The 22,604-nt window shown below is 37.3% G+C and overlaps 1 protein-coding gene across 12 annotated transcripts in view; it reads right to left on the bottom strand.

Annotated features, from left to right (window-relative positions):
* Window positions 1–22,604, bottom strand: part of qki.S (QKI, KH domain containing, RNA binding S homeolog) — a 99,762-nt gene that overhangs the window by 26,596 nt on the left and 50,562 nt on the right. For all 12 annotated transcript variants that reach the window (XR_005961479.1, NM_001096388.1, XM_018264583.2 and 9 more), the window contains 1 exon segment: window positions 5,593–5,736. Coding sequence is in view for 11 of the 12 variants with exons in the window: in NM_001096388.1 (NP_001089857.1) it covers window positions 5,593–5,736 (144 nt within the window). In the remaining variant the exon portion in view is untranslated.

Genomic DNA, 22,604 nt, shown 5'->3' with positions numbered 1-22,604 from the left:
ATCAACGAGTCAATCACTTTTAGAATAATCCAGCTCGAGGGCCAAACAATTTAAATTAAGTCCCTCATTGCCTCTTTTATCAATTAATCTTTTTGAATATAATCTGTATGTCCATTGTATACGCCCATCAATTGTACCTGGCTGATGAATATGTTGGCATTTTATAAATGTGTATTTATTTATTTTTTAATTCCCGCAAAAGTTTTTTTAACTTGAAAAATTGACAATCACAGGAAACCTAAAATATTGGCCTGTCTCACAACATTAATCAGTGTTAAAGTGAATAATGCTCTAAATAAACCAAGGAGCCAGCAATAAATATAGTGTCAAAAATCAATTCCATATATAAATCTCATTTTCATGGTTAATTCCTGCTAGTTTTCTAGGTCTCTGCAGCAGTGTGTGACGGGCAGGGTTGCCTCACACATTGCTGACCTGCAAGGGAGATTTTCCAAGTCAGCAGTCATAGACCTGCAGGTAAAATTGATATGCTCACCAAGTAGCTCCTGCAAACCAGCAGAGTTAATGCTTTGTAACGTCTTATATTTGGCAGTCACACTTACTTGGTTGTGTGCTTTTTGCAGTAATGCTCTAGGTAGATTTAAGGTAGTACAAATATATTTATATGGTTTTTACCTCCAAGTATACAATGACTACAGAGATGTCGAAACAATTACAAAACAATTTGACTAAAGGTAAAAAAAAAACTTCAGGAAAATAGAAAGACATAGGAGAGTTGTTCTTCCTTGTCAGTGTTGACATTAAATCCTTCAGTTTTATTATGCTATGTTTACAGCACAAGAGCATAGGAATATATTTTAGGGCCCTAACAAGCAGGTGTATACCTGCGAACCCTGTATGTTGTGTTTTATCTGTGTGTGGGGTCAGGGTGCTCCCATTGGTACGGAATAATAGGGTCTGTTAACCAGGCACTATACAGAAGCTTACAAATGAACTCTCATATGTAGAGGCCCTTAAAAAGGCTTTTGTTGCACTGAAAAACTACATGTAGTTGGTTTAAAAAAAATGTCCGCCATCTACTAAACCATAGTTAATAAAGATGAGCCACCACATTTCACTGGTCCCCTTTCCTACCCAGCGTCCCTTTGGAAACAAATAAGTCAAAGTTCCTTTTTTTTGTACTACTAAAAACCAACTCTCTACCAAGGGGTAAGTTATAATTTTAACCTGTTATCAAACAGATTTTCAGGAGACTGGCAGTTCGGCATGAACCACACGAGAAGGCATGAGATTAAAAGCTCTTTATATTGCACAGCAGAATCCTTGTATATTTACATTAAATATGTATCTTATTTAGAACCAAGTACAAGGTACAGCTTTATTATTACATACTGTATAAATGAAATCATTTTTAAACATCAGAATAATTTCATTGAAATAAAATCTAGTGGAGATGGCATTCTAATAATCTGGAGCTTTCTGGATATGGGATCTGAAAGTCAGACATGTGCACAACTACATCTTTAGCACATGTAAACAATTCCTCTGCATAAACTGACCTGCTGTGCATAGTAAAACAAATGGATAAAAGGGCTCCCTTTGTTTCTTTTTTATCACGTTTAATATATCATTTTCGTAGCTTTTGCATTAGAAGTTTAAGATACCGCAGAAAGTCTTGTTTGCTGATTACGGGCAAGGTCAATAGGGCCATTGTATAAATCAGAAGTTTCACCTTGCCGAGTTCCTGATGCACCTCTGCCTACTGATGTGCTAAAGTGATGACTAGCTTACATATTCTTCCATAAGATTTTTTTTTTTTTAATAATCAGAGAAAACTACAAACACTTTACTACCATCTTTATATATGCCCTTTTATAGAATGGCATATTTTACACCATATTTAAGAGCATTGTGCTATTTTCTGTCACGTTACGATGTCATTTTATGTTGTTTAAAAACCTGAATCTCTGGTCTACTCTGCATCAATTACATATATCTGTACTGAATCAGGTTCATCTTTTGTAATCCTTACTTATTCCAAAGCCCATCTGGAATAATAAGAGTGACATTAAATATAGATAGATTCTATATAACCAAACCTATTTATGCCTTTGTCTTTGGTTTACAGGCAAGGAGTGGTTCATTATATGGGGAATTATTTGTGAGGAAGATCCGATAATAGGGACAGTATACTACTTTTCAACATAAGATCAACGAATAGGGCTACTTTTTGTCTATAGCTATGTTTTTTTTATGGATTGCTCTCAAAAGGGTGAAATTGAAAGCCACAACTCGAAATATGTAGAAAAAACGTTTGCAATTAAAATCATATTATGAGGCGAATCCTATCATTGTGTGTTTAGTGTTTAAAGTGCAATGTCACAGGGAATCAGAAAAAAAAACAGTGCAGAAATAATCAAGCAAGACAAACACACGGATGCAGTGGAGTGCACTTATTGAACAAGTAGCATTTAAAGGAGAAGGAAACCCTGTAGAAAAAAACCCTGTACCCCCACCCCACGTAGGCCCGCCTTCCTCCTTCCCCCAGGCTAACTGCCCCCCCTGGGGAAATGCCCCATATACTTTATAGTTACCCCTCGTTGCAGATTCTGGCAGCGGATTTCGTGGCATCCATCTTCCGGGTCCTCTGTAAGCTGACTGGGAGATGGGCAATCTCCATAAATTTTGGCGCATGAGCAGTTGTCGAAAACCGGCAAATTACTCCAACTGTGCATGCGCCGGCATACCGAGCTCCCAGTCATCTTACAGATGACCTGGAAGATGGATGCAGTGAAGTCTGCTGCCAGAATCTGCAACGAGGGGTAAGTATAAATTATGGGCATTTCCCTGGGGGGGGGCAGTTAGCCTGGGGGGAGGAAGGTCTACATGGTGTGTGGGGGGGGGGGGGGTACAGGGTTTTTTCTACAGGGTTTCCTTCTCCTTTAATGCATCAGTTATGAGCGCAATGAAAACCATATAATTACCAGCAAATGTTTCATAATCCCATAAAGGGACCTGATGAGAGCTTCAATGTAGCAAAGTCCAACAGATCTGTTAATGCAGTCGTAAAAAACCCATGCTTTACCTCCCACATATATATTTTGCTGGCAGACACAATATGCCCAAGCTATTGCTTTAGCAGTGTCTTCTAGACAGAAAATCATATGCTTCAGCTTAGAGTAAATAGCAAGCTGAAAAGCATTCAATGGCTGCCCAAATCACCCTTCAACATGAACAGGGGAAGGGACCGACAGATTAAGATAAGGAATGCTGAATGTGGATCACAAGGTTAGAACAAAGATTTCCCAACCTCAAACATGGTAAACTCAAATATAACTTTTTTAGTTCAGGTCATTATCAAAAGGTACAGGAATTCTGTCAAGATTTACAATGTAGTTTTTATTTCTAAATTACACTGTTTACACTACAAATAATTCACTCTACAATATAAAATTTCATTCCTGAAACAGCAAGTTTATTTTTTTTTTTTTAGTTGTAATATTATTGTGTAGGCAGCCATCTCAGGTCATTTTGCCTGGTCATGTGCTTTTAGAAAGAGCCAGTATTTTAAGATGGAACTGCTTTCTGGCAGGCTGCTGTTTCTCCTAACTCAATGTAACTGAATGTGTCGCAGTGGTACCTGGCTTTTACTACGGAGTGTTGTTCTTAGATCTACCATGGAGCGGTTATCTTGTGTTAAGGTGGCCATACACCATTAGATCTTAACCCGATATGCCCACTAACGGCTGGGCGATAACGAGTGAATCTGAACGTTCGGCCCTGGCAGATTTTTGGCCTAATATGGATCGGAAGGACCCGTCGGGAGCCCCCACACACGGCCAGATAAGCTAACGAATCGGTCAAATGGACCAATATTGGCAGCTTTAATCTGTGCATGTATGGCCACCTTTAGGGAGCTTTTATCTGGTTACCTTCCCGTTGTTTTGTTGTTAGGCTGCTGGGGGGGAAAGAGAAGGGGGTGATATCACTCCAACTTGCAGTACAGCAGTAAAGAGTGACTGAAGTTTATCAGTGCACAAGTCACATGATTGGGGGCAGCTAGGATACGGACAATATGTCTAGCCCCATGTCAGAAAAAAAAAATCTGTTTGCTCTTTTGAGAAATGGATTTCAGCGCAGAATTCTGTTGGAGCAGCACTATTAACTGATGCATTTTTTAAAAAAAAAATATTTATGTATTGCTATGGAAAGCAGTGGTTGTCTGCTTTTTATTATCTGCCCTGATGGCTCAGTCTGTTGATACAATGTAAGGACAAAACAACGGATTAACAGACCTGTTTTGCTGGAGGAGCCTGGCTTTTGCAACATTGTTTAAAAAGTAACAACCAGGAGTTAAGCAAAAGCAGCTTTCAATAGCACTTTTACAAAATTACAAAAGCACTAACAATTTTTAATAAATTCATATTGGAAAGTTGCTTATAACCGTTTTCTTTTGTTAGGCCAAAAAGCAATGTTTGGGTTAAAATGTCCTTTAAGTAAGCTTGTAACATTTAGATACATATAACTTACTTGTACCTATGAATTTCAATTTTCAAAAGTCACAGATTAACTATGATCACAAACCTTTGCAAATTCTCTTGTATCAATGAAATACCCTGATGTGATGTCTGTATGGCATTGAAATAAAAGTTACTAAACTTTTTCCCAGATTTAAACTTTAAGTTTATGACTTAGTTATTTGTCACGTGAATGTTCTTTATTGTGAAAACAGAACAGTTTTCTTGCATTCTGCAACGTTCCTTTAATCTTTAATACAGGTATGGGCTCCGTTATGCAGAATACTTGCGACCTGTGTTTTTCTGGGCTTCTCTGTAATTTAGTTAACCCACCTACCTATCTTATCTTTTTTTGTTACATGCAGGTTTCATGTGGCAAATAACACCACTTATAACTGAAGACATCACCAAGAATTTTAAGGATACACTCTACAGTATATTTATGTTTCTTGAAATATGAATAAAATATGAATAATGTGTTGAGGGCTCCTATAGTCATAACATTACGATTTTTTCCTTTCCCCTTTACAGGAGTAAAAATATCTGAACAAGTGGGAGACAAAGGTTTAAAACTCCAATTAAATAACAGAGCTAAGTGTATAGTTTTGGAAGGAAGCACCGCGTAAACTGGACATAGAATTGTCTCTTAGGCTTGGGGCTCAGGAGACATTTTACATGGCATAGAGGGAGCAAAATATCACCTGAAGTTTATGTTAGCTGATATATTTCTACTGAAGCAGAATATGCTGCCTTTAAAACTATATCACTTCTTTAACAGCTTGCTCAAGGCCACTTTCTGTACTATCCTTCACATAGCTCTTTAAAGGGTCTTTAGTTTGTAAGAGGCTGTAGGAAAGTACATTGTCACAGAGACAGTAGTTGATTCAGTACAGCCTGAACTCAAAGTTTTCATCTGTATAGTAACGAACTAAATGACCATTGTATTTATTTGGTAGTCAGTACAGCTACCTAGCATTCACTGAAATATTAACATATATGCCTTCAAAAAAGGTAAGGGTAATGGGACAATCTGTAAAAATACATTAAACAGTGGTGTTTAATTTGCACTTTTGTTGAAAAAAAAGTAGAAAAAAAAACCAAAAAACACACTTACTGCTGGGACTAACAGTTTCTTGACCTCTTCCACTGCTCTTTTTAACTTAAGTTCTGCTCTGTTTTGTGCATCTTCAACTGTTATCAGTACATGCAGATCTTCATTCAGGTGCTCCCAGTTAGGCTTGCCTCTGTTTTGTTCCTCCTATAAAAGAAAATATATCATGATAAATAAAACAATGACTGTTCATTTTTGCACAATTGCAGCTTAATGCTCATCAGAACAAAGATTCAAAAAGCAAATCACTAACTCTGGTACAGTGTTAAGCATTTTAAAATTTGTGTGCTCCACTGCATTTTGCAAGCTTGTTCTCATATTACTCTATACATTGTTTAATAGAGCCTTTTCAAATAGAAGAAAAAAAAAAAAACACTTAAACTATGCTTGACTTTGTTCACAGTTGGCACAGGAATGAAGCATTTCAGGAACCCGATATGGTACAAATAAGGTAGAAATAGCAGCATACAGAATGATATCATCCACATATAAAAGCAATTTCTATATATAGTAAAGGCAGCAGAATATTTAGCTTTATAAAGCTGTTATATAAAAAAGGGTATGACTACAACACAGTCTGAAAATCAGACTGCAGTGTAAAATCTTAAATATTTATAAAGCTGTGTGTTTTTTTTTTAGGAACCATAAAGCCACCATTTTTTATTTGGTTATAATATATGGTTATATGGTTATAATGCAAGGACTGTCTTTGCTAACTAAATGCATCCCAATGACATGAATTGGTTAACACTAGGTCTAAGGGATAAAAGATATTGGAATCAATTACAGTGCCTGAGAGAAAAAAAACAAGGGGAAAAAAAATTAAAATACACCGTTCTAAACAGCATAATTAGTTGTTTCTTCTTTTTAGTTCTGGGATTTTACAAATAAAAAGGACACTTTGAATGCTCATTAAAACCATATTCTGATGATGCATAAGGGAGACTGCAAACTAATATGTTTTGATGGCTTTTCATCTTTCAAAGTTTTATTTCACCACCCCACCCCCCCATGTAAATGATGCAGATAATAAGCTGACGTTTGACTTAACATAGCCATTTCAAAGAATAAAAAGGTTAAAAGACCAAACAGATTTTTTTATATTTAATTTTGAAATCTGACATGGGGCTAGACATAGTGTCAAGTTTCCCAGTTGTCCCAGTCATGTGACTTGTGCCTGCACTTTAGGATGGAACTACTTTCTGGCAGGCTGTTATTTCTCCTACTTAGGGCTATTCCACACGGGGAGATAGCGACGCGTTTGCGGTCGCGGCGACAAAGCGCCGCGACAGTCGCCGCGACCGGCGCAGGCGACAGTTTTGTATGGGCGCCTATGTAAAAACGCCTGTGCTAACCACACGAGGCGATGCGCTTTTCAACAGTCGCCTGAAAAAGCCTGGCGAGGCATTTTCAGGCGACTGTTGAAAGCGCATCGCCTCGTGTGGTTAGCACAGGCGTTTTTACATAGGCGCCCATACAAAACTGTCGCCTGCGCCGGTCGCGGCGACTGTCGCGGCGCTTTGTCGCCGCGACCGCAAACGCGTCGCTATCTCCCCGTGTGGACTAGCCCTTAATGTAACAGGGAGCCGTTATCTTGTGTTAGGGAGCTGCTATTGTTCTGTTGCTGCTGGGGGGAAAGGGAGGGGGTGGTATCACAGTACAGACTGAAGTTTATCAGAGCACAAGTCACATGACTGGGGACAGCTGGGAAATTGACTAGCCCCATGTCAGATTTCAAAATTTAATTTAAAAAAAATCTGTTTGCTCTTTTGAGAAATGGATATTAGTGCAGAATTCTGCTGGAGCAGCACTATTAACTGATGTGTTTTGGAAAAAAAAACATGCTTTCCCATGACAGTATCCATTTAATGATGTTTGAAGTGAAAAATGCATGGACAGTTGCAGGTAAATCAATGCAAAAAGTGTTGGTGAATTTATTCTTAAACTAAAAACTTAGGATCCATATGGCTACAGTACTTTATAATATGCCTCATGTTATTTGCCTGCATGAGGCACTTAGGGGCAGATTTATCCAGGGTCGAATTTCGAAGTAATGGAAGTTTTTTTTTCCTTCTACGCTCATAACGAAATTTGAATAAGACCAACTGAAATAGCTTGAAGGGTTTACAAAACGTATATACCCTGCTCCCTCTACCCCTTTATCAACAGATAGAGTGGCATAGAGAATAAGTAAGTAAAAAGTTATATTGTTTCGAATTTCCTTTGTCCAACAGAAGAGAACAATGTAACCAATAATAAAAAGAATGCAGGTCGACTGCGAGCCTGTTCAGTGCCTTTTTGATTTTTTGTGGGCTCATTTTTGATTTTGATTATGTCTTGTGTATTTCCTTTGCTTATTTTTTTCTTCTTTTTTGTAATAAATTCATTTTGCTTTTCAAATCGGGTGTGCTATCCATTATCTGCAGTAGCCGTAACTAGAGAGGGGCGGGCCGTGGTGCATGACGCGCAGCCGGGCCCCGCCCCTCCGGATTTCAGTGGCGAGCGGGCTGCCGGGGGGCCGAGGGGGTGCGGGCCCTGGTCCGCACGCACCCCCTGCTCCCCCAGTAGTTCCGCCAGTGAGCCTGTTAAAGGGATTGTTCACCTTTGAATTAACTTTAAGTATGATGTAGAGAGTGAGAAAACAGAAATACAGCTGTTTAAAAAGTATGTGAACCTTCAAAAATCTATTTAACAAAACACTGTTTTTACATGTAGAACAAAGCTTAAACATACTAAACTTCCTTAAATAACACCAACTACACCGACAACACAGTTTTAAGAGATGCGATGAATTTAAATCCGTATACAACAAAATCAAAACAGGCAGCTAAGCTATAAAACCTGACAATCTGATTTTTTTCTTAATTAGCTGGAAGCATTAGAAGCATTGCCCTGTGCAGAAAAGAGGTTTCAAACGATACAATAATTATCTGTTTGAACAACAGCAGCAATCCTGTAAGACTAAGCGTCAGAATACACTGATTGTCCTAACCCCTGCTGATGCACCGCTTTAATTGTGCATTTTTAGCCAGGGAAATTAGCAAAGACGTCTGCTCCTACTGTGCTTCTAATGGCAAAAGTTCACACAAAGGAAGTTGTACAGGATATAATGTCCAAGGAAAAGAAAAAAAAAAAAAGCATGTTTGGGTACAACTCTGAATGCATACAATTATAGGGTTCGCTATGAGAGGTCTAAAATCGATTTGCATCCATTTCTGTCCTCTGTGTGGACACTTCCTTTGCCACTTTTCATTAATGCAGTAAAATCTAAAGTGGACGCTTGTAAGCAGAAGCAAAGTCCAGGCATTATGTATCACGTATTTGTTTAATAAACACTTACACTTTAAATTACATTTTAAAATTCAGTCTCTGCTGCCCTATGAGAACTGTTCAGTGAAGACCAAAAAACAGTGCGTCTCTTTTGCCAAATTGAAGATGCCCTTTATAATAAATTCTTTTCACTAATGCTCATGGATTAACAAGTTAAAAAAAAAATGTCAGTGCATAACATTTTTAACAGAATATTGCAAAATGAAGCCATTTAATTTGTGATAAATTATTGACAATGGTATACATACAGAAAGAATTTCATTTAAATCTGATTATAATACAGATCCCACATGGACTGAAAACCAGTTAAATGTTAAATCACAAGACTTTCCTCGTAACAATAGGTCAACAGTAACTATGGGGGGGAAGGGGTTTGACTTAATCACAGGAAAATGCCGTTTATTCCCCATACCTAATTGTCATTTACATTTTTGCGTATTTTTCAGGAAAAGCAGCAAACCTCTTCCTTAGACAACTCTGCATGGCACAGCACTGGTCTTCATGGTACTTCTAATGCCTAGTCATTATATATATATATATATATATATATATATATATATATATATATATATATATATATATATATATATATATATATATATATATATATATATATATATATTCCAAGGGATGCCAGGGTGCGGGATCATTAAATGGATTATACAAAACAAAAAGAGGATCAGCACTCACAGGTCTTAGAAAAACAAATAATAATTTATTAAAGAACTATGGACTAATGTTTCAGCCCTTCCAGAGCCTTGTGAGTGCTGATCCATATATATTATATATATATATTATATCTATCTATCTATCTATATATGTCTCTATCTATCTATATATATATCTATCTATACTGGGCTGTGAAAGTGTGCTATGGTTTTCTGATCACAGTCCCTTTGAACTTAGAGATCAGTTTTTGTCAGCGATTGAACAAATATATAACCTTTTTCCACTCATGTCACCGATTTCTCTTCTAATACAACAGAGGAAAATAAAAATAAAATTAATGCCCATGACTAGTGTACAAGGGAATCATAGTTACATAGTAAGTTAGGTTGAAAAAAAAGACATGCATCCATCAAGTTCAACCTTTTTAGTCTATATATAACCTGCCTAACTGCTAGTTGATCCAGAGTAAGGCAAAAAAAAACCCAAAAAAACCATCTAAGCTTTTCCAATATGCCTCAGAGGGGGGAAAATTCCTTCCTGACTCCAAAATAGCAATTGGACTAGTCCCTGGATCAACTTGTACTATGAGCTATCTTCCATAACCCTCACTTTCTAAAAAGCCATCCAACTCCTTTTTAAAGCTATCTAATGTATCAGCATATATGACAGCTTCAGGGAGAGAATTCCACATCTTCACAGCGCTCACTGTAAAAAAAAAACCCACAACTCCAATGCCGGTGCTAAGCACAGTTTTCCATCTATATTTTGATTGCCCAGTTAATAAAATGTGAAAACTTTAGAGTACGAAGGAAAGTGAGGTTAATAAATACAAATCTCATGTACAGGAAAATCTTCTTCCTGCTTACGGTAGTTTTTCAAGCTGTGCTTCTATGTAACAACCAGCACTGGCTACATTTATTATAGAGAGGAACCCAATAAACTATTATAATCCTGCAGGGTATATCACCTCTTGAAACTACATAAATTATGATGGGTACTTTGGCATTGTTAGAGTTCTACAAGAATTCTGCATTTGCAAAATAAACTTAACCTATTTGCTCTGGCAGGAGGGGCCTTCAAAAAAAAATAAAATTTTACTAAATCACAACTTGCTGAAATACAGCAACAATGAGTCCAATATTGCTGCCAGTAAATTACCTTTATATGAAAAGCACAGTTTATTTGTGATAGCAGGAACTTAATTACAGGACATTATGTAGAAGAAAAAGCTAGCACAAGGACATTTGCATTTACAGAAATGAAAGACAACTAACATCTTAGTCGCTGTAAAGGCTCTCAAGCTGTTTTACCTCATCCCTATCAGTTCGAACATTTAAAGAGTTCCTCCACATATTGTTATTGCGCATCAATGAAAAAAATTTAATTCTGAGCAATATACAATCACTAAGGGTAAGGTCACAGCTGGAGATTCAGTTGCTCGTCGACTAATCGCCTCTTCTTTGGGGCGACTAATCTCCTCGAACGGCTTCTCCTTGCTATAATGAAAAATCGCCTGGGGGGTGGCAGTCGCCATATACAAATATGAAAAGGTGTTAATCAAAGCACAGCTCTATGACTTTTATTAAGTGGGATGACTATGCAATACAGATGGCGTAAAATGTCAATCTCATACAATGGATTCTATAGAACTCTTGAATGTGCTCCATGCACACAAATTTGGAGGACCAAATACTTAGTATTACCACGAAAGGTTTTCCAAGTTTCCAAGGTGAGCAAAATGTATAAATTATTTTCACGGGCCTAAAATGCTTAAAAAGAGTTAAACGGATACGGTCATCGGAAAACATGTTTTTTTTCAAAACGCATCAGTTAATAATAGTGCTACTCCAGCAGAATTCTGCACTGAAACCCATTTCTCAAAAGAGCAAACAGATTTTTTTATATTCAATTTTGAAATCCGACATGGGGCTAGACATTTTGTCAATTTCCCAGCTGCCCCATGTCATGTGACTTGTGCCTGCACTTTAGGAGAGAAATGCTTTCTGGCAGGCTGCTGTTTTTCCTTCTCAATGTAACAATGTGTCTCAGTGGGACATGGGTTTTTACTATTGAGTGGTGTTCTTAGGGCTAGTCCACACGGGGAGATAGCGACGCGTTTGCGGTCGCGGCGACAAAGCGCCACGACAGTCGCCGCGACCGGCGCAGGCGACAGTTTTGTATGGGCGCCTATGTAAAAACGCCTGTGCTAACCACACGAGGCGATGCGCTTTTCAACAGTCGCCTGAAAAAGCCTGGCGAGGCATTTTCAGGCGACTGTTGAAAAGCGCATCGCCTCGTGTGGTTAGCACAGGCGTTTTTACATAGGCGCCCATACAAAACTGTCGCCTGCGCCGGTCGCGGCGCTTTGTCGCCGCGACCGCAAACGCGTCGCTATCTCCCCGTGTGGACTAGCCCTTAGATCTACCAGGCAGTCGTTATCTTGTGTTAGGGAGCTGCTATCTGGTTACCTTCCCACTGTTCATTTGTTTGACTGCTGGGGGGAAAAAGGGAAGGGGGTGATATCACTCTAACTTGCAGTACAGCCGTAAAGAGTGATTGAAGTTTATCAGAGCACAAGTCACATGACTTGGGGCAGCTAGGAAATTGACAATACGTCTAGCCCCATGTCAGATTTCACAACTGAATATTAAAAAAAAAAATCTGTTTGCTCTTTTGAGAAATGGATTTCAGTGCAGAATTCTTCTAGAGCATCACTATTAACCGATTCATTTTGAATTTTTTTCCCATGACAGTATCCCTTTAACGTAACACGGTATAACTATTCAATACAATTTTCAGCTGAATCCTATAGCCAGTGCGAACAGAAATAAGGATCCACTACTTTTCACATCAAACAAAAGTAGCTACCGTAATTAACAGCTATTCTGGCTCTAACCATTATCAATGAGACACACAATGCGGCTAGAAGTTCTCTGGTTGCCAGTACTCAACAACAACAAAGCCTGGCTGATGTTTCAGGGTCACATTCATAAATTCTGTTCTCAGCCAGCCACCTGTAATTAAACAGAAAAGAGAAAATAATGCCAATAATCGAGTATGCTTACATGGGAGAATTTTCCTTTTTTGTTTAGATGATTGCAGCTCATTTTGTAGCTCTATGTAGCTACACTTTGTGTTTCTGATTGCATAGCAATTAGACTTGCTCACTGGATTACAAAATAAAAAATGCATCACAGACCCAGATGCCTACAATCAGGGCTATATTCTGTTACGGCTGTAAGATGATTAAAGGAACAGTAACACCAAAAAATTAAAGTGTTTTAAAGGAATAATAGTAAAATGTACTGTTGCCCTGAACTGGTAAAATAGTGTGTTTGTTTGAAAAACACAACTATAGTTTATATAAACAAGCTGCTGTGTAGACATTTGGGCAGCCATTTAAGCACAGGATACACATTATACAACAGATAAATTCTGAAGTATTCCATTGTATACTACAGAGATTATCTGCTGTGTATCCTGTGCTTTTTCTCCTTTTTAAACTGCCCCCATGGCTACACATCAGCTTGTTTATATAAACCAGGGGTCCCCAACCTTTTTTTTACCCATGAGCCACATTCAAAAATTAAAACAGTTGGGGAGCAACACAGGCATGCAAATGGTCCTGGGGTGCCAAATACAGTCTGTGATTGGCAATTTGGTGGCCCCTATGTGGACTGGCAAACTACAGGAGGCTCTATTTGGCAGTACACCTGGTTTTTATACAACCAAAAATTTACTCCAAGTCTGGAATTCAAAAATAAGCACCTGCTTTGAGGCCACTGGGAGCAACATCCAAGGTATTGGTGAGCAACATGTTGCTCACGAGCTACTGGTTGGGGACCACTGATATAAACTATAGTTTTGTTTCTGAAGCAAATACATCAGTTTCACCAGTGCAGCACAACACTACAATACAAAGAAACTTTAACTTTTTTAGTGTTACTGTTCCTTTAACTACTGTTTAAGTGGCAACTGATTGTACCATATCAATTCGCATATAAGGGGAAAGGGTTGCAGATTCTGTAGCTCTGTGGGTTGCAGAAAAAAGGTTCAAAATCACCATCAATGGAATGGAAATTAAGAAAATGCAAATAATTTCTGTTGCATTTCCCTTGACCAGCATCCTTATACCACATCATGTATAGGCCCCATTTCAGTCCCATCTTACTTTCCAGGCTTTACTTATTCACCCTTCTCTTACTCATTTGAAACAACAGACTTTTTGAAGAAGATTACCACCGCCGAATACAACCCCCCCCAGAGTTTTTTTTTTACCTGAACTCATTCAGTTTGGTTTATGTAGAAAAGATGCATCTCAAATTAACATACTTAGAAGACCAAATGATACCATTTTATTCATTTTGATGAACACTTCATCTATGCATGCTTATGATTTAATATGTAATATATAACGTACTCTATGGCTCGAGGGTTATGATTCACATACTTGATTTAGGCACATTTAGCACACTTATAATAAACATCAACTAGTTATACACAATATTAGTGGTAAAATGGCTTGTTGGCACCAGAGATTAGTGGAGCCTGCCTCGTTTCTCAGAAGTAGAAATTATGTGTGGTGCCTTTGGATAATTATTTTGGATGATCAGACTGCAATGTGTTAGAGCTGGCCTTAAAGCAAGTAACTTTTTTGTTACTTGTTTATACAAAGTCTGATATCAAGTTTTAAATAAACAATGTAAGTTGGAACCTTAAACAGTAACTTGGACTTGACCAGAACCAATATATTATTAAGCTTCACTGGAGGCAAAACTATCCTATCTCGGTCCATTAATGTTTAAATATTTTTTAGTAAATTTAAATTATGAAGATCCAAATCATGAAAATATCGCTTATCCAGAAAACCCCTGGTCCTGAGCATTCTGAATAACTGTTCCCATACCTTTATAGGCTATAGGGCATAGCATTATGGGATCCTATATTCAGAAACAAGTTATCCAGAAAGCTCCGGATGGTCATCTCCCATAGACTCCATTTTATCAAAATCTAATTTTTTTTGTTTTTCTATATAATAATAAAACAGTACCTTGTACTGGATCCAAACTAAGATATCATTGGAAGCAAAACCAGTCTGTTAAGTTTATTTAATGTTTATATGAAGATTTTTTAGGAGCCTTAAGGTATGAAGATACAAAATACAGAAAGATCAGTTATCCAGAACTCCCCAGGTCCCAAACATTCTGGATAACAGGTCCCATACCTGTACTGCATTGTCTAAAAAACACTGGACAAATTTGCACCTGGGCACCCACAGCAGCCAATTTAATATTTGCTTTTATTATTCTACCTGCACTGGTTGCTTCCAGTTACTGCCCACGTGCAAATCTTGTAGTGTTTATAAATCACCCCCAAAGTCGACACCAGATTTTATTCCTGTTAGAAGTTTCTTTTTCACATTGGTGAATGCTGGAAGGAAGCTATAAAAATGATAAGCTCCAAACTGGCAAGTTCCCACACTGAGCTACTCACATTAATTTCCTCACAGCAGAAAACTACAAGTATTTTTTTTATGCTTAAGAATGTGATAATAAAATACATGCGGAGCTCATAAAGCTCCAATTTTCCAACAACATATTGTGAAGGTACAATAAAGCAGTCCGTCATATAACTATGTAACTATTGTAAGCTATTTTAAAAGCTTTTTTTCCCCCAAATTTAGAATATAATCAAAACTCTAATTAGTTTTAATAAGTTTGGAAGATAGATATATATAGATATATATATATATATATATAGATATATATATATATATATATATATATATAGATATATATAGATATATATATATAGATATTTGCATTTTTCTACTGACCCTTTACAGCTTTCAAAAGGGGTCACTGACACCATCTAAAAACAAATGCTCTGTAAGGCTACAAATATTTATACTGTATTTATATTCAGGCCTCTCCTATTCATATCCCAGTCTCTTATTCAAATTAATGCAAGGTTGCTAGGATAATTTGGACCCTAGCAATCAGATTGCTGAAATGGCGAGAAACTGGAGAGCTGCTGAATAAAAAGCAAAATAACTCAAAAACTACAAATCATAAAACATGAAAACCAATTGCAAATTGTCTGAGAATATCACTCTCTACATCATATTAAAAGTTAATTTAAAGTTGAACAACCCCTTTAAATCAGCCTGTGTATGGCCGCCTTAACTTGCAGTATACTGACCTAAACTAATTGGCCATTACAGGAAACTACAGTGGCATAAATAGTACCTGCATTGATGAATTTAGTTTAGCAAATACAGAAAGTCAGCAACAGATGATTGGGGAGATATTTAATAGAGCAGCTGATTCGGAAGCAATTGCATTTCCACAGTAGACAGACTGTGGCAAATTCTCATATGCTATTTGTGACTTTCATTATGACAGGAACAGCAAATTTGGACTTCCACATCAGCAGCTATTTTGAGTAGATAAAGTTAAGAATGTAACATTCTCTCTCTCTCTCTCTCTCTCTCTCTCTCGTCAGCAAAGCAGGCGGCAGCAAACAGACAATAGACAAAAGTTTTACACGTGCCTGAAAGATTTGAATGCCTTGTTATGTTTATTAAACACATACACAGTAGAATAAACAGAATAAATAAATTAGGGATGCACCGAATCCACAAGATTCAGCCGAATACCGAACCATATCCAAATTTGCATATCCAAATTAAGGGTGGGAAGGGGAAAACTTTTTACTTCCTTGTTTTGTGCTAAAATGTCAGGCAATTTCCCTCCCCACCACTAATTTGCGTATGCAAATTAGGATTTGGATTCGGTTCGGCCGGGCAGAAGGATTCGGCCAAATCCGAATCCAGCTGAAAGGCTGAATCCCGAACTGAATCCTGGATTTGGTGCATCCCTAAAACAAATTAAATGAAAGTTAAATAATTAAGAATATAGGAAAAGTATACTGATTTGCCCTATGCTACAATTACAAGAACACCCAATATTTAGGGGGTATACACAATATTTAGGAAACTAAAATCTTTTGTACAAACCTGTTTTGTGTGTATGAGACACTGGATTGCTGCAAAATTTTAAATCTTCAGTAATAGTCCGACAAGTAAATTTTTCATAAAAGGGTGGTATTTTCCCTTAAATGTTTTTTTTTTTTTCTTAGAGTTTTAATTTGTTATAAAGAACAAAATTACTGAACACACCCTATATTCTTGCAGTGTATGTATTTGTTATTCTATTAACACAAAGAGACTTCTTCTATGTCACATTTGAAACCATGGACCAGCTGCAAAAAGCTGCCATTGCAATGTTCAAAAGAATTTTATCCATCAGCATTTTCACTTCCTCATCCAGGCATCTGAGCACATTGTTACACAACATTGCTACTTCTATTTTCCTGAAATCTTTACATTTCACCAAAGTTGCTGACTTCAGCCTTCCTGCATGATACAGAAAGAGGACAGTAGGAGACAATGGCACAGAGAAAAATGTATGGCATTCTTACAAAAATTTGGGGGGAATGTAATTAAAATCGCAATTCACACCAATAAGAATAAAAATCCACATCTTGCAATGTAATATTGTGCCTTAAACTGTTATTACATTGCCAATTTTAATTTTGCATTGTGAATTTTAGTTGGGCACTCTTAAGAAGTGCTTGAAGGTGTTGTAATCTTTTAGAGCAAACAACGACTTTTTCAGTAAGAAGTTTTACTACATTTACGGTGCATTGGCGCAAACTATAAAATTCGTACAGTCGGAAGTGGTCGCTAAACAATTTCCGTGTTCACAAAAGCTATATTAAATTTGCGCAAAGCAAAATTTGTTCACGCAAAGGCATAACTTTTCGCATTGCGAATAGTTTTTCCGTTACCAACTTTTATTACATTGCCCCGTTTGTGTCAATGACAGGAAAATGTGTTAAAGAACTTAGCATTTTGTACTCAAAGGAAATAAGCACAGAAGTCGTTTTCTTTAAACTTTATCAAGCAAACGGCAAGGCTTATACAGTAGAACAGTAATGTGTAGCTATGACACAGCTTCTACAAGCAGACCTATTTGCTGATGGACATAACAATTACAGGCTAAGTGGAATTCAGTGGAAATGTGGCCACATGGGTCATTTCTGTTGCTTTTGAATCTGAGCTGAATGCTGAAGATCAATTGCAAACTCACTGAACAGAAATGTACCATGTGGCCCCCTTCAAGTCGCTGACTAGCTCAGAGTTAGAGAGCTCAAAAGCAGGAAGTATTGTTCTGGCTATTATGTTACACATCCAGTCACTCCAGTCTTTATACATTACATTTTTGGCTAACTAACTATATTAGAAACATTTTTTTTATATTGCACAGCCTATTTACACTGTTATTTTAACGCTGAACTATTCCTTTAATACAGTATTGCTAATGAAGGTGAATTGCCCTTTAAGCTGCAAGTCACAGTTTCCAAGATACCTGCTTATGTTAAATTGTTACAATTGCTTCTTTGCTTATCTCAAATTGTTACAAAAAATAAGTTGCAGTTGGCACATATTCTTGGCCCAGATAAAAGCAAATTAAGTTATAAACATTGTATCTTTTTCTGGCTGTTCGGTGCAGGAGATCAAAGAGAAAATCGGGACATTTCAGTAACAAACCTGGGACTGTCCCACGAAAAAAGGGACAGTTGGGAGGTATGCAACCCCCAGATGATATGTGGAGCATGTCCAACCTGCTAGGCATGCTGTGGCTGTTTAGTCAATTTGAGCTAGTAATATCTTTACAAAACTTTGAAGAATACAAATTATTTCTACTAGACAAATTCATATAGAAAATAAAAAATTAAGTTAATGACCCTTTAAGTGATTTTGAGTATATCTGGAATTATGGGCTAGACGCATTGCTGGTTAATATGGATTTCTAACTTACTGCTAATTCTTAAATTTTATTTGCTTTTAAAAACATTGTTTGATTAAGGAAAGTCTTTTCAAAGCCCTTTGGTTTTCTTACTACAATGTATTCTATTAAAGATTGAATTGACTGTAGACTGGAGGAATATGCTGTGTTAAACTATGAAAAGAAGTTTAAAATAAAGGAGAGATATTTTAACTGCACTGACTGAAATGTAATCAAGGCCATCAAAAACTAATTAACAGCATTAGCAATAAAATGGACTCTCTTCCCTGGCATCAACTTCAGAATTATTTAATTATACAAAAGTAATTAACTTGTCGAAGAAAAACATCTACGTCCCAATCGATGTATAAAAGCCCACAGGCTACTGAGACTTACATGTTGGTATAACAAATTTATAAACATCTAAAACTTACATTTTGTGTTATCCATGGAAACATCTTCAATGTACTACAGAATGTACAACAGTTAGTTTTATTTTTTTATTTATTTTAAAAGATTACTGTTTAAACCTTTTTATTAACAAAAAACGTATTAGGAAAATTTAGCATGCAATGTGGGAAAATTACCCAGTGAGACATATTCAAATTGATGGGAGCACAAATAAAAAAAATGCATTTGTAACACTTAAAATGTGGGAATTCAAAATTAACGGTTTCCATGAAATCATAGTATATGAACATTAGCTTTCTTGACTCGAATGTTTTAAAAAAAAATTCCCGCTATGAATGTTTAAAAGCAACCCAGTCTAACAATCTCACGTTCAGACTGGTGGTTTTCACACTTTATGGTCAGGACGGGATTTGTGGAAAGGCCACCAAGGCCTGGGCCTAGGGTGGCAGGGTTTTAGGGGGCGGCATGCTGCCCAACCACACCCACATTGGTTCAAAAACACTGGGGATGTGCTGGAGTTACAATAATTTTTTCAATTTCCTGTGCACCTATACCTATTAAGAGGAAGGAACAGGGGCAACGAATGGCAGCGGGCCTAGGGGAGAGCGCTATGTAAATCCGGCCCTGTTTATGGTTTGAGTCACTACTGCACACCCTTATGGCAGTAATTCCCAAATTGAAGGACTATCTGCCCTTCGGAAACCTACCACAGTGAGCTTTGTAGGTGGCGATAATGAGGGTTAGGGCCCAGAAGGCAAATATGGTAAGAATGCTCATTTGTTTTCCTAGGTGTGCACAGCTAGAAAGTGAATGTGTGATTTGGGCAAGTACTGTGCTGTGCTATTGGAATTGTGGCTAAATGGCTGCTGCATCAATGATTTTTTTTTATGTGTAACCTTGATATGCACTAATGGGCACCCTGACCACAGACTGGACCTCCCTTCCAAGGTGTGGTTGCATACTTCCCAACATTTAGGAAATAGAAAGATGGACAAAAATATTTGCAGCACAAAGAAATTCTTTGACCACACCCATTTTTGTGACCACACACCCTAATTACCATGTTAATTTTACAAAATTTGGCAGGTTATGAAAGTTTTAACACATTTCTGTGGTTATGTGTTATTACCGTTTTGCTAATGAATGTAAATTGCCCTTTAAGCTGCAAGTCTGTTTCCCCAGGAGACCTGCTTATTTTAAATTGTTACAATTGCTTATGTGTTTATATTAACGTTTTACAAAAGTATCTAAGTGTACCTGGCACATATTCTGGGCTCTCTGCCAAAAGCCAATTAAGTTTCAGAAACTAAATATCTTTTTCTGGCTGTTCATGAGATGATGAAGTCAGTACATTTCAGTAAGAATTCGGGACTGCGGGTTGAGCTGTCAATATCGGGACTGTCCTGTGAAAAACGGGACAGTTGGGAGGTTTGTGGTTGGAATGAAAAAGTCTGACAAATCAGCCCCACAGTTAAATAATCACTTCCTAATGCTGCCCATACAAAAGTTAATAAAAGCTGCTGGCTCGGTCCTCCCAGACCACATTGCCACCTCATTTGCTCATTTATGGCCAGGTTTATAGATCCTGCCAGGTAAGGACCACCTTGGTGTAGTGATTCTATCCTCAGCCAATTGGTCCATGTATCTCAGCAGTAAAATCCAATCAGTATAATCCTATCACTGGAACCTGAGTAAGCTGTGAAGTTTCTGAAACTCAATATTCATTTCAAAACTAATAAATTATGAGTTGGATTTTAATAGCTTCCCTGCGTTCATTAGATCAAACAAAAGTTTTTAATTTGCTAAATAGCAAAGTCAAATCTCTGCACAAACCTGAAGAAAATGAAATGCAGTTTGTGCATTCTGCTCATTTGATTTTCTACAAAACACACAAACTACAAGCCCTATGAAATGCTGTGGCAAGAGCTAACTGAGAAGTCAATCTTTTACACACAGTAGGGATAAGAATCGTTGCTTGGAATTGTGACAAAATTAGGCTGCCTCACATATTTGTAAACCCAGCAGAACCAAAGAGCGACAACCATGAACAGCCAATCCCCAAGGAACTACACAGTGAGACGCATGCGTTATTCATGGCGAAATGAATTATTAAGAGAACTGCACGTGCAATCTACATGCTACAGTAACTATAACACAAAAGAATATTTTATGAACATTTGGCTGTATTCCCAGAGTTAATAGATGGTTTACTGACATTAACATGCTTGTTGAGTGCAAAGATCAGCTAGAAGGTGCTTCCATGTAATGTTAACCATTGAGAAACCACAACAGTGATAGCTAAAGCCACATCCTCAAAATATGCTCATTATTACTACTTTATAGTGTGATAAGAACCCTAAAAATCGTAATCTATTTAAATGCAAACTACACCAATGATTTATTTTTTCTAAAAATTGTAAAAATAAAATTAAAAAAATTACATATTGTTGCCTATCTCTGTTATGGAGAGGTAGGCTGGGGCTGTAGGCAGAGCAGATTTTGCACAAAATGCAAAATGTTGCGTTTTGGTGCAGAAATCCCACGCATTTGCTTGCACCCAAGCTGAGACCAAGGTGCAGGCAGAGCATAAGAACAGGAGCAGCGGGGGAGTGGATTCTCCACCGGCCTTACACAAATGCCCAGTCCAGCCAGAAAAACAACAAATATCAGACCACACCCATTGTGGCTTCTAATCTGTATTAAAAAAACAGGAAGGCTGTTGAAATGAATGTAGATGGTAAAACAGTAACACCTATATGGAATTTGGAGGGGATGGGAAACATATCTTTTATATCTTTTTAATAAAAATTAAGCTGCAGTGACCTTTTATACAATAGTATTTTGCTTTATGCAGGCTTTCGAAAATTGTGGTACACAATAGGTATTTTTCTTTGAAGTTGGTGACCCATCAAAAACATTGTCCACCTTTTGGGCTGATGTCATAGCATAAAAAAAATAAAGTGGCACAGAAACATTGGTTTAGCTCCCGTCACTAAAGCATTTTCAGTAGCACAGACAAGCTAGTGAGAACCTGGGACACATCAGGCTCGACTGCGATAATTAACCTTAAAACTGGGAACGTGTCGCCTAGTAACACATTTTCCAGAAGGTAGAAAGGAAAGTGGAAAAGTAGATTGTCAGGTTACATCTTTTGCACAATCTAGGTGAATTGTATTTTATTTATTTTTGGAGATTACTGAAATTTACAAAATTGTATTTTTCTTGTCAAGTTAAAAAAAGTTCTCTTTAGATATAACATTCTAAATAAGAATCTTACTGTTCTCATTTAGAAAACCTTACTCTCATGATCTTGAAATATGTAAAAAAAAACCTCAGACTTTTACCTGCTGCAAGTAACAGAAAAACAATTGATTTATTTCACCTCCCTACATTTGACATTTAAATGTCAGGAAAAAGAACATTGCTTCGTGGGGTATTAATATTTGAGCCATTACGGGAAGCCAGAAAGAGATACTGTTGCGAAGCAAACACAGCTGAACGGCATGCCAAGTCCTGGAATTTGTGTTAACTGAAGGCAACAAACACGCCATCAGTGACTTAAGACACTCGTCGTTTTCTTTTCTAGGCCCAAGGTAAAAAAAAAAAAAAAAATCACACAAATTTGCCAAGCAGCTTGCAGCTAAATAGGTTTCTGTTTCATCACTTCCAGAATACTTCATCAGCTCACATTACTTCAGCAACCTCCTCCGCTCCCCATTTGTGTTTCAAAACACATACACTAGTTATAGTTCT

Source organism: Xenopus laevis, chromosome 5S (assembly GCF_017654675.1).
Source record: "Xenopus laevis strain J_2021 chromosome 5S, Xenopus_laevis_v10.1, whole genome shotgun sequence".
Taxonomy (NCBI): domain Eukaryota; kingdom Metazoa; phylum Chordata; class Amphibia; order Anura; family Pipidae; genus Xenopus; species Xenopus laevis.
The sequence above is the reverse complement of the archived record's forward strand: the minus strand, read 5'-3'. Positions and strand labels throughout refer to the sequence as shown.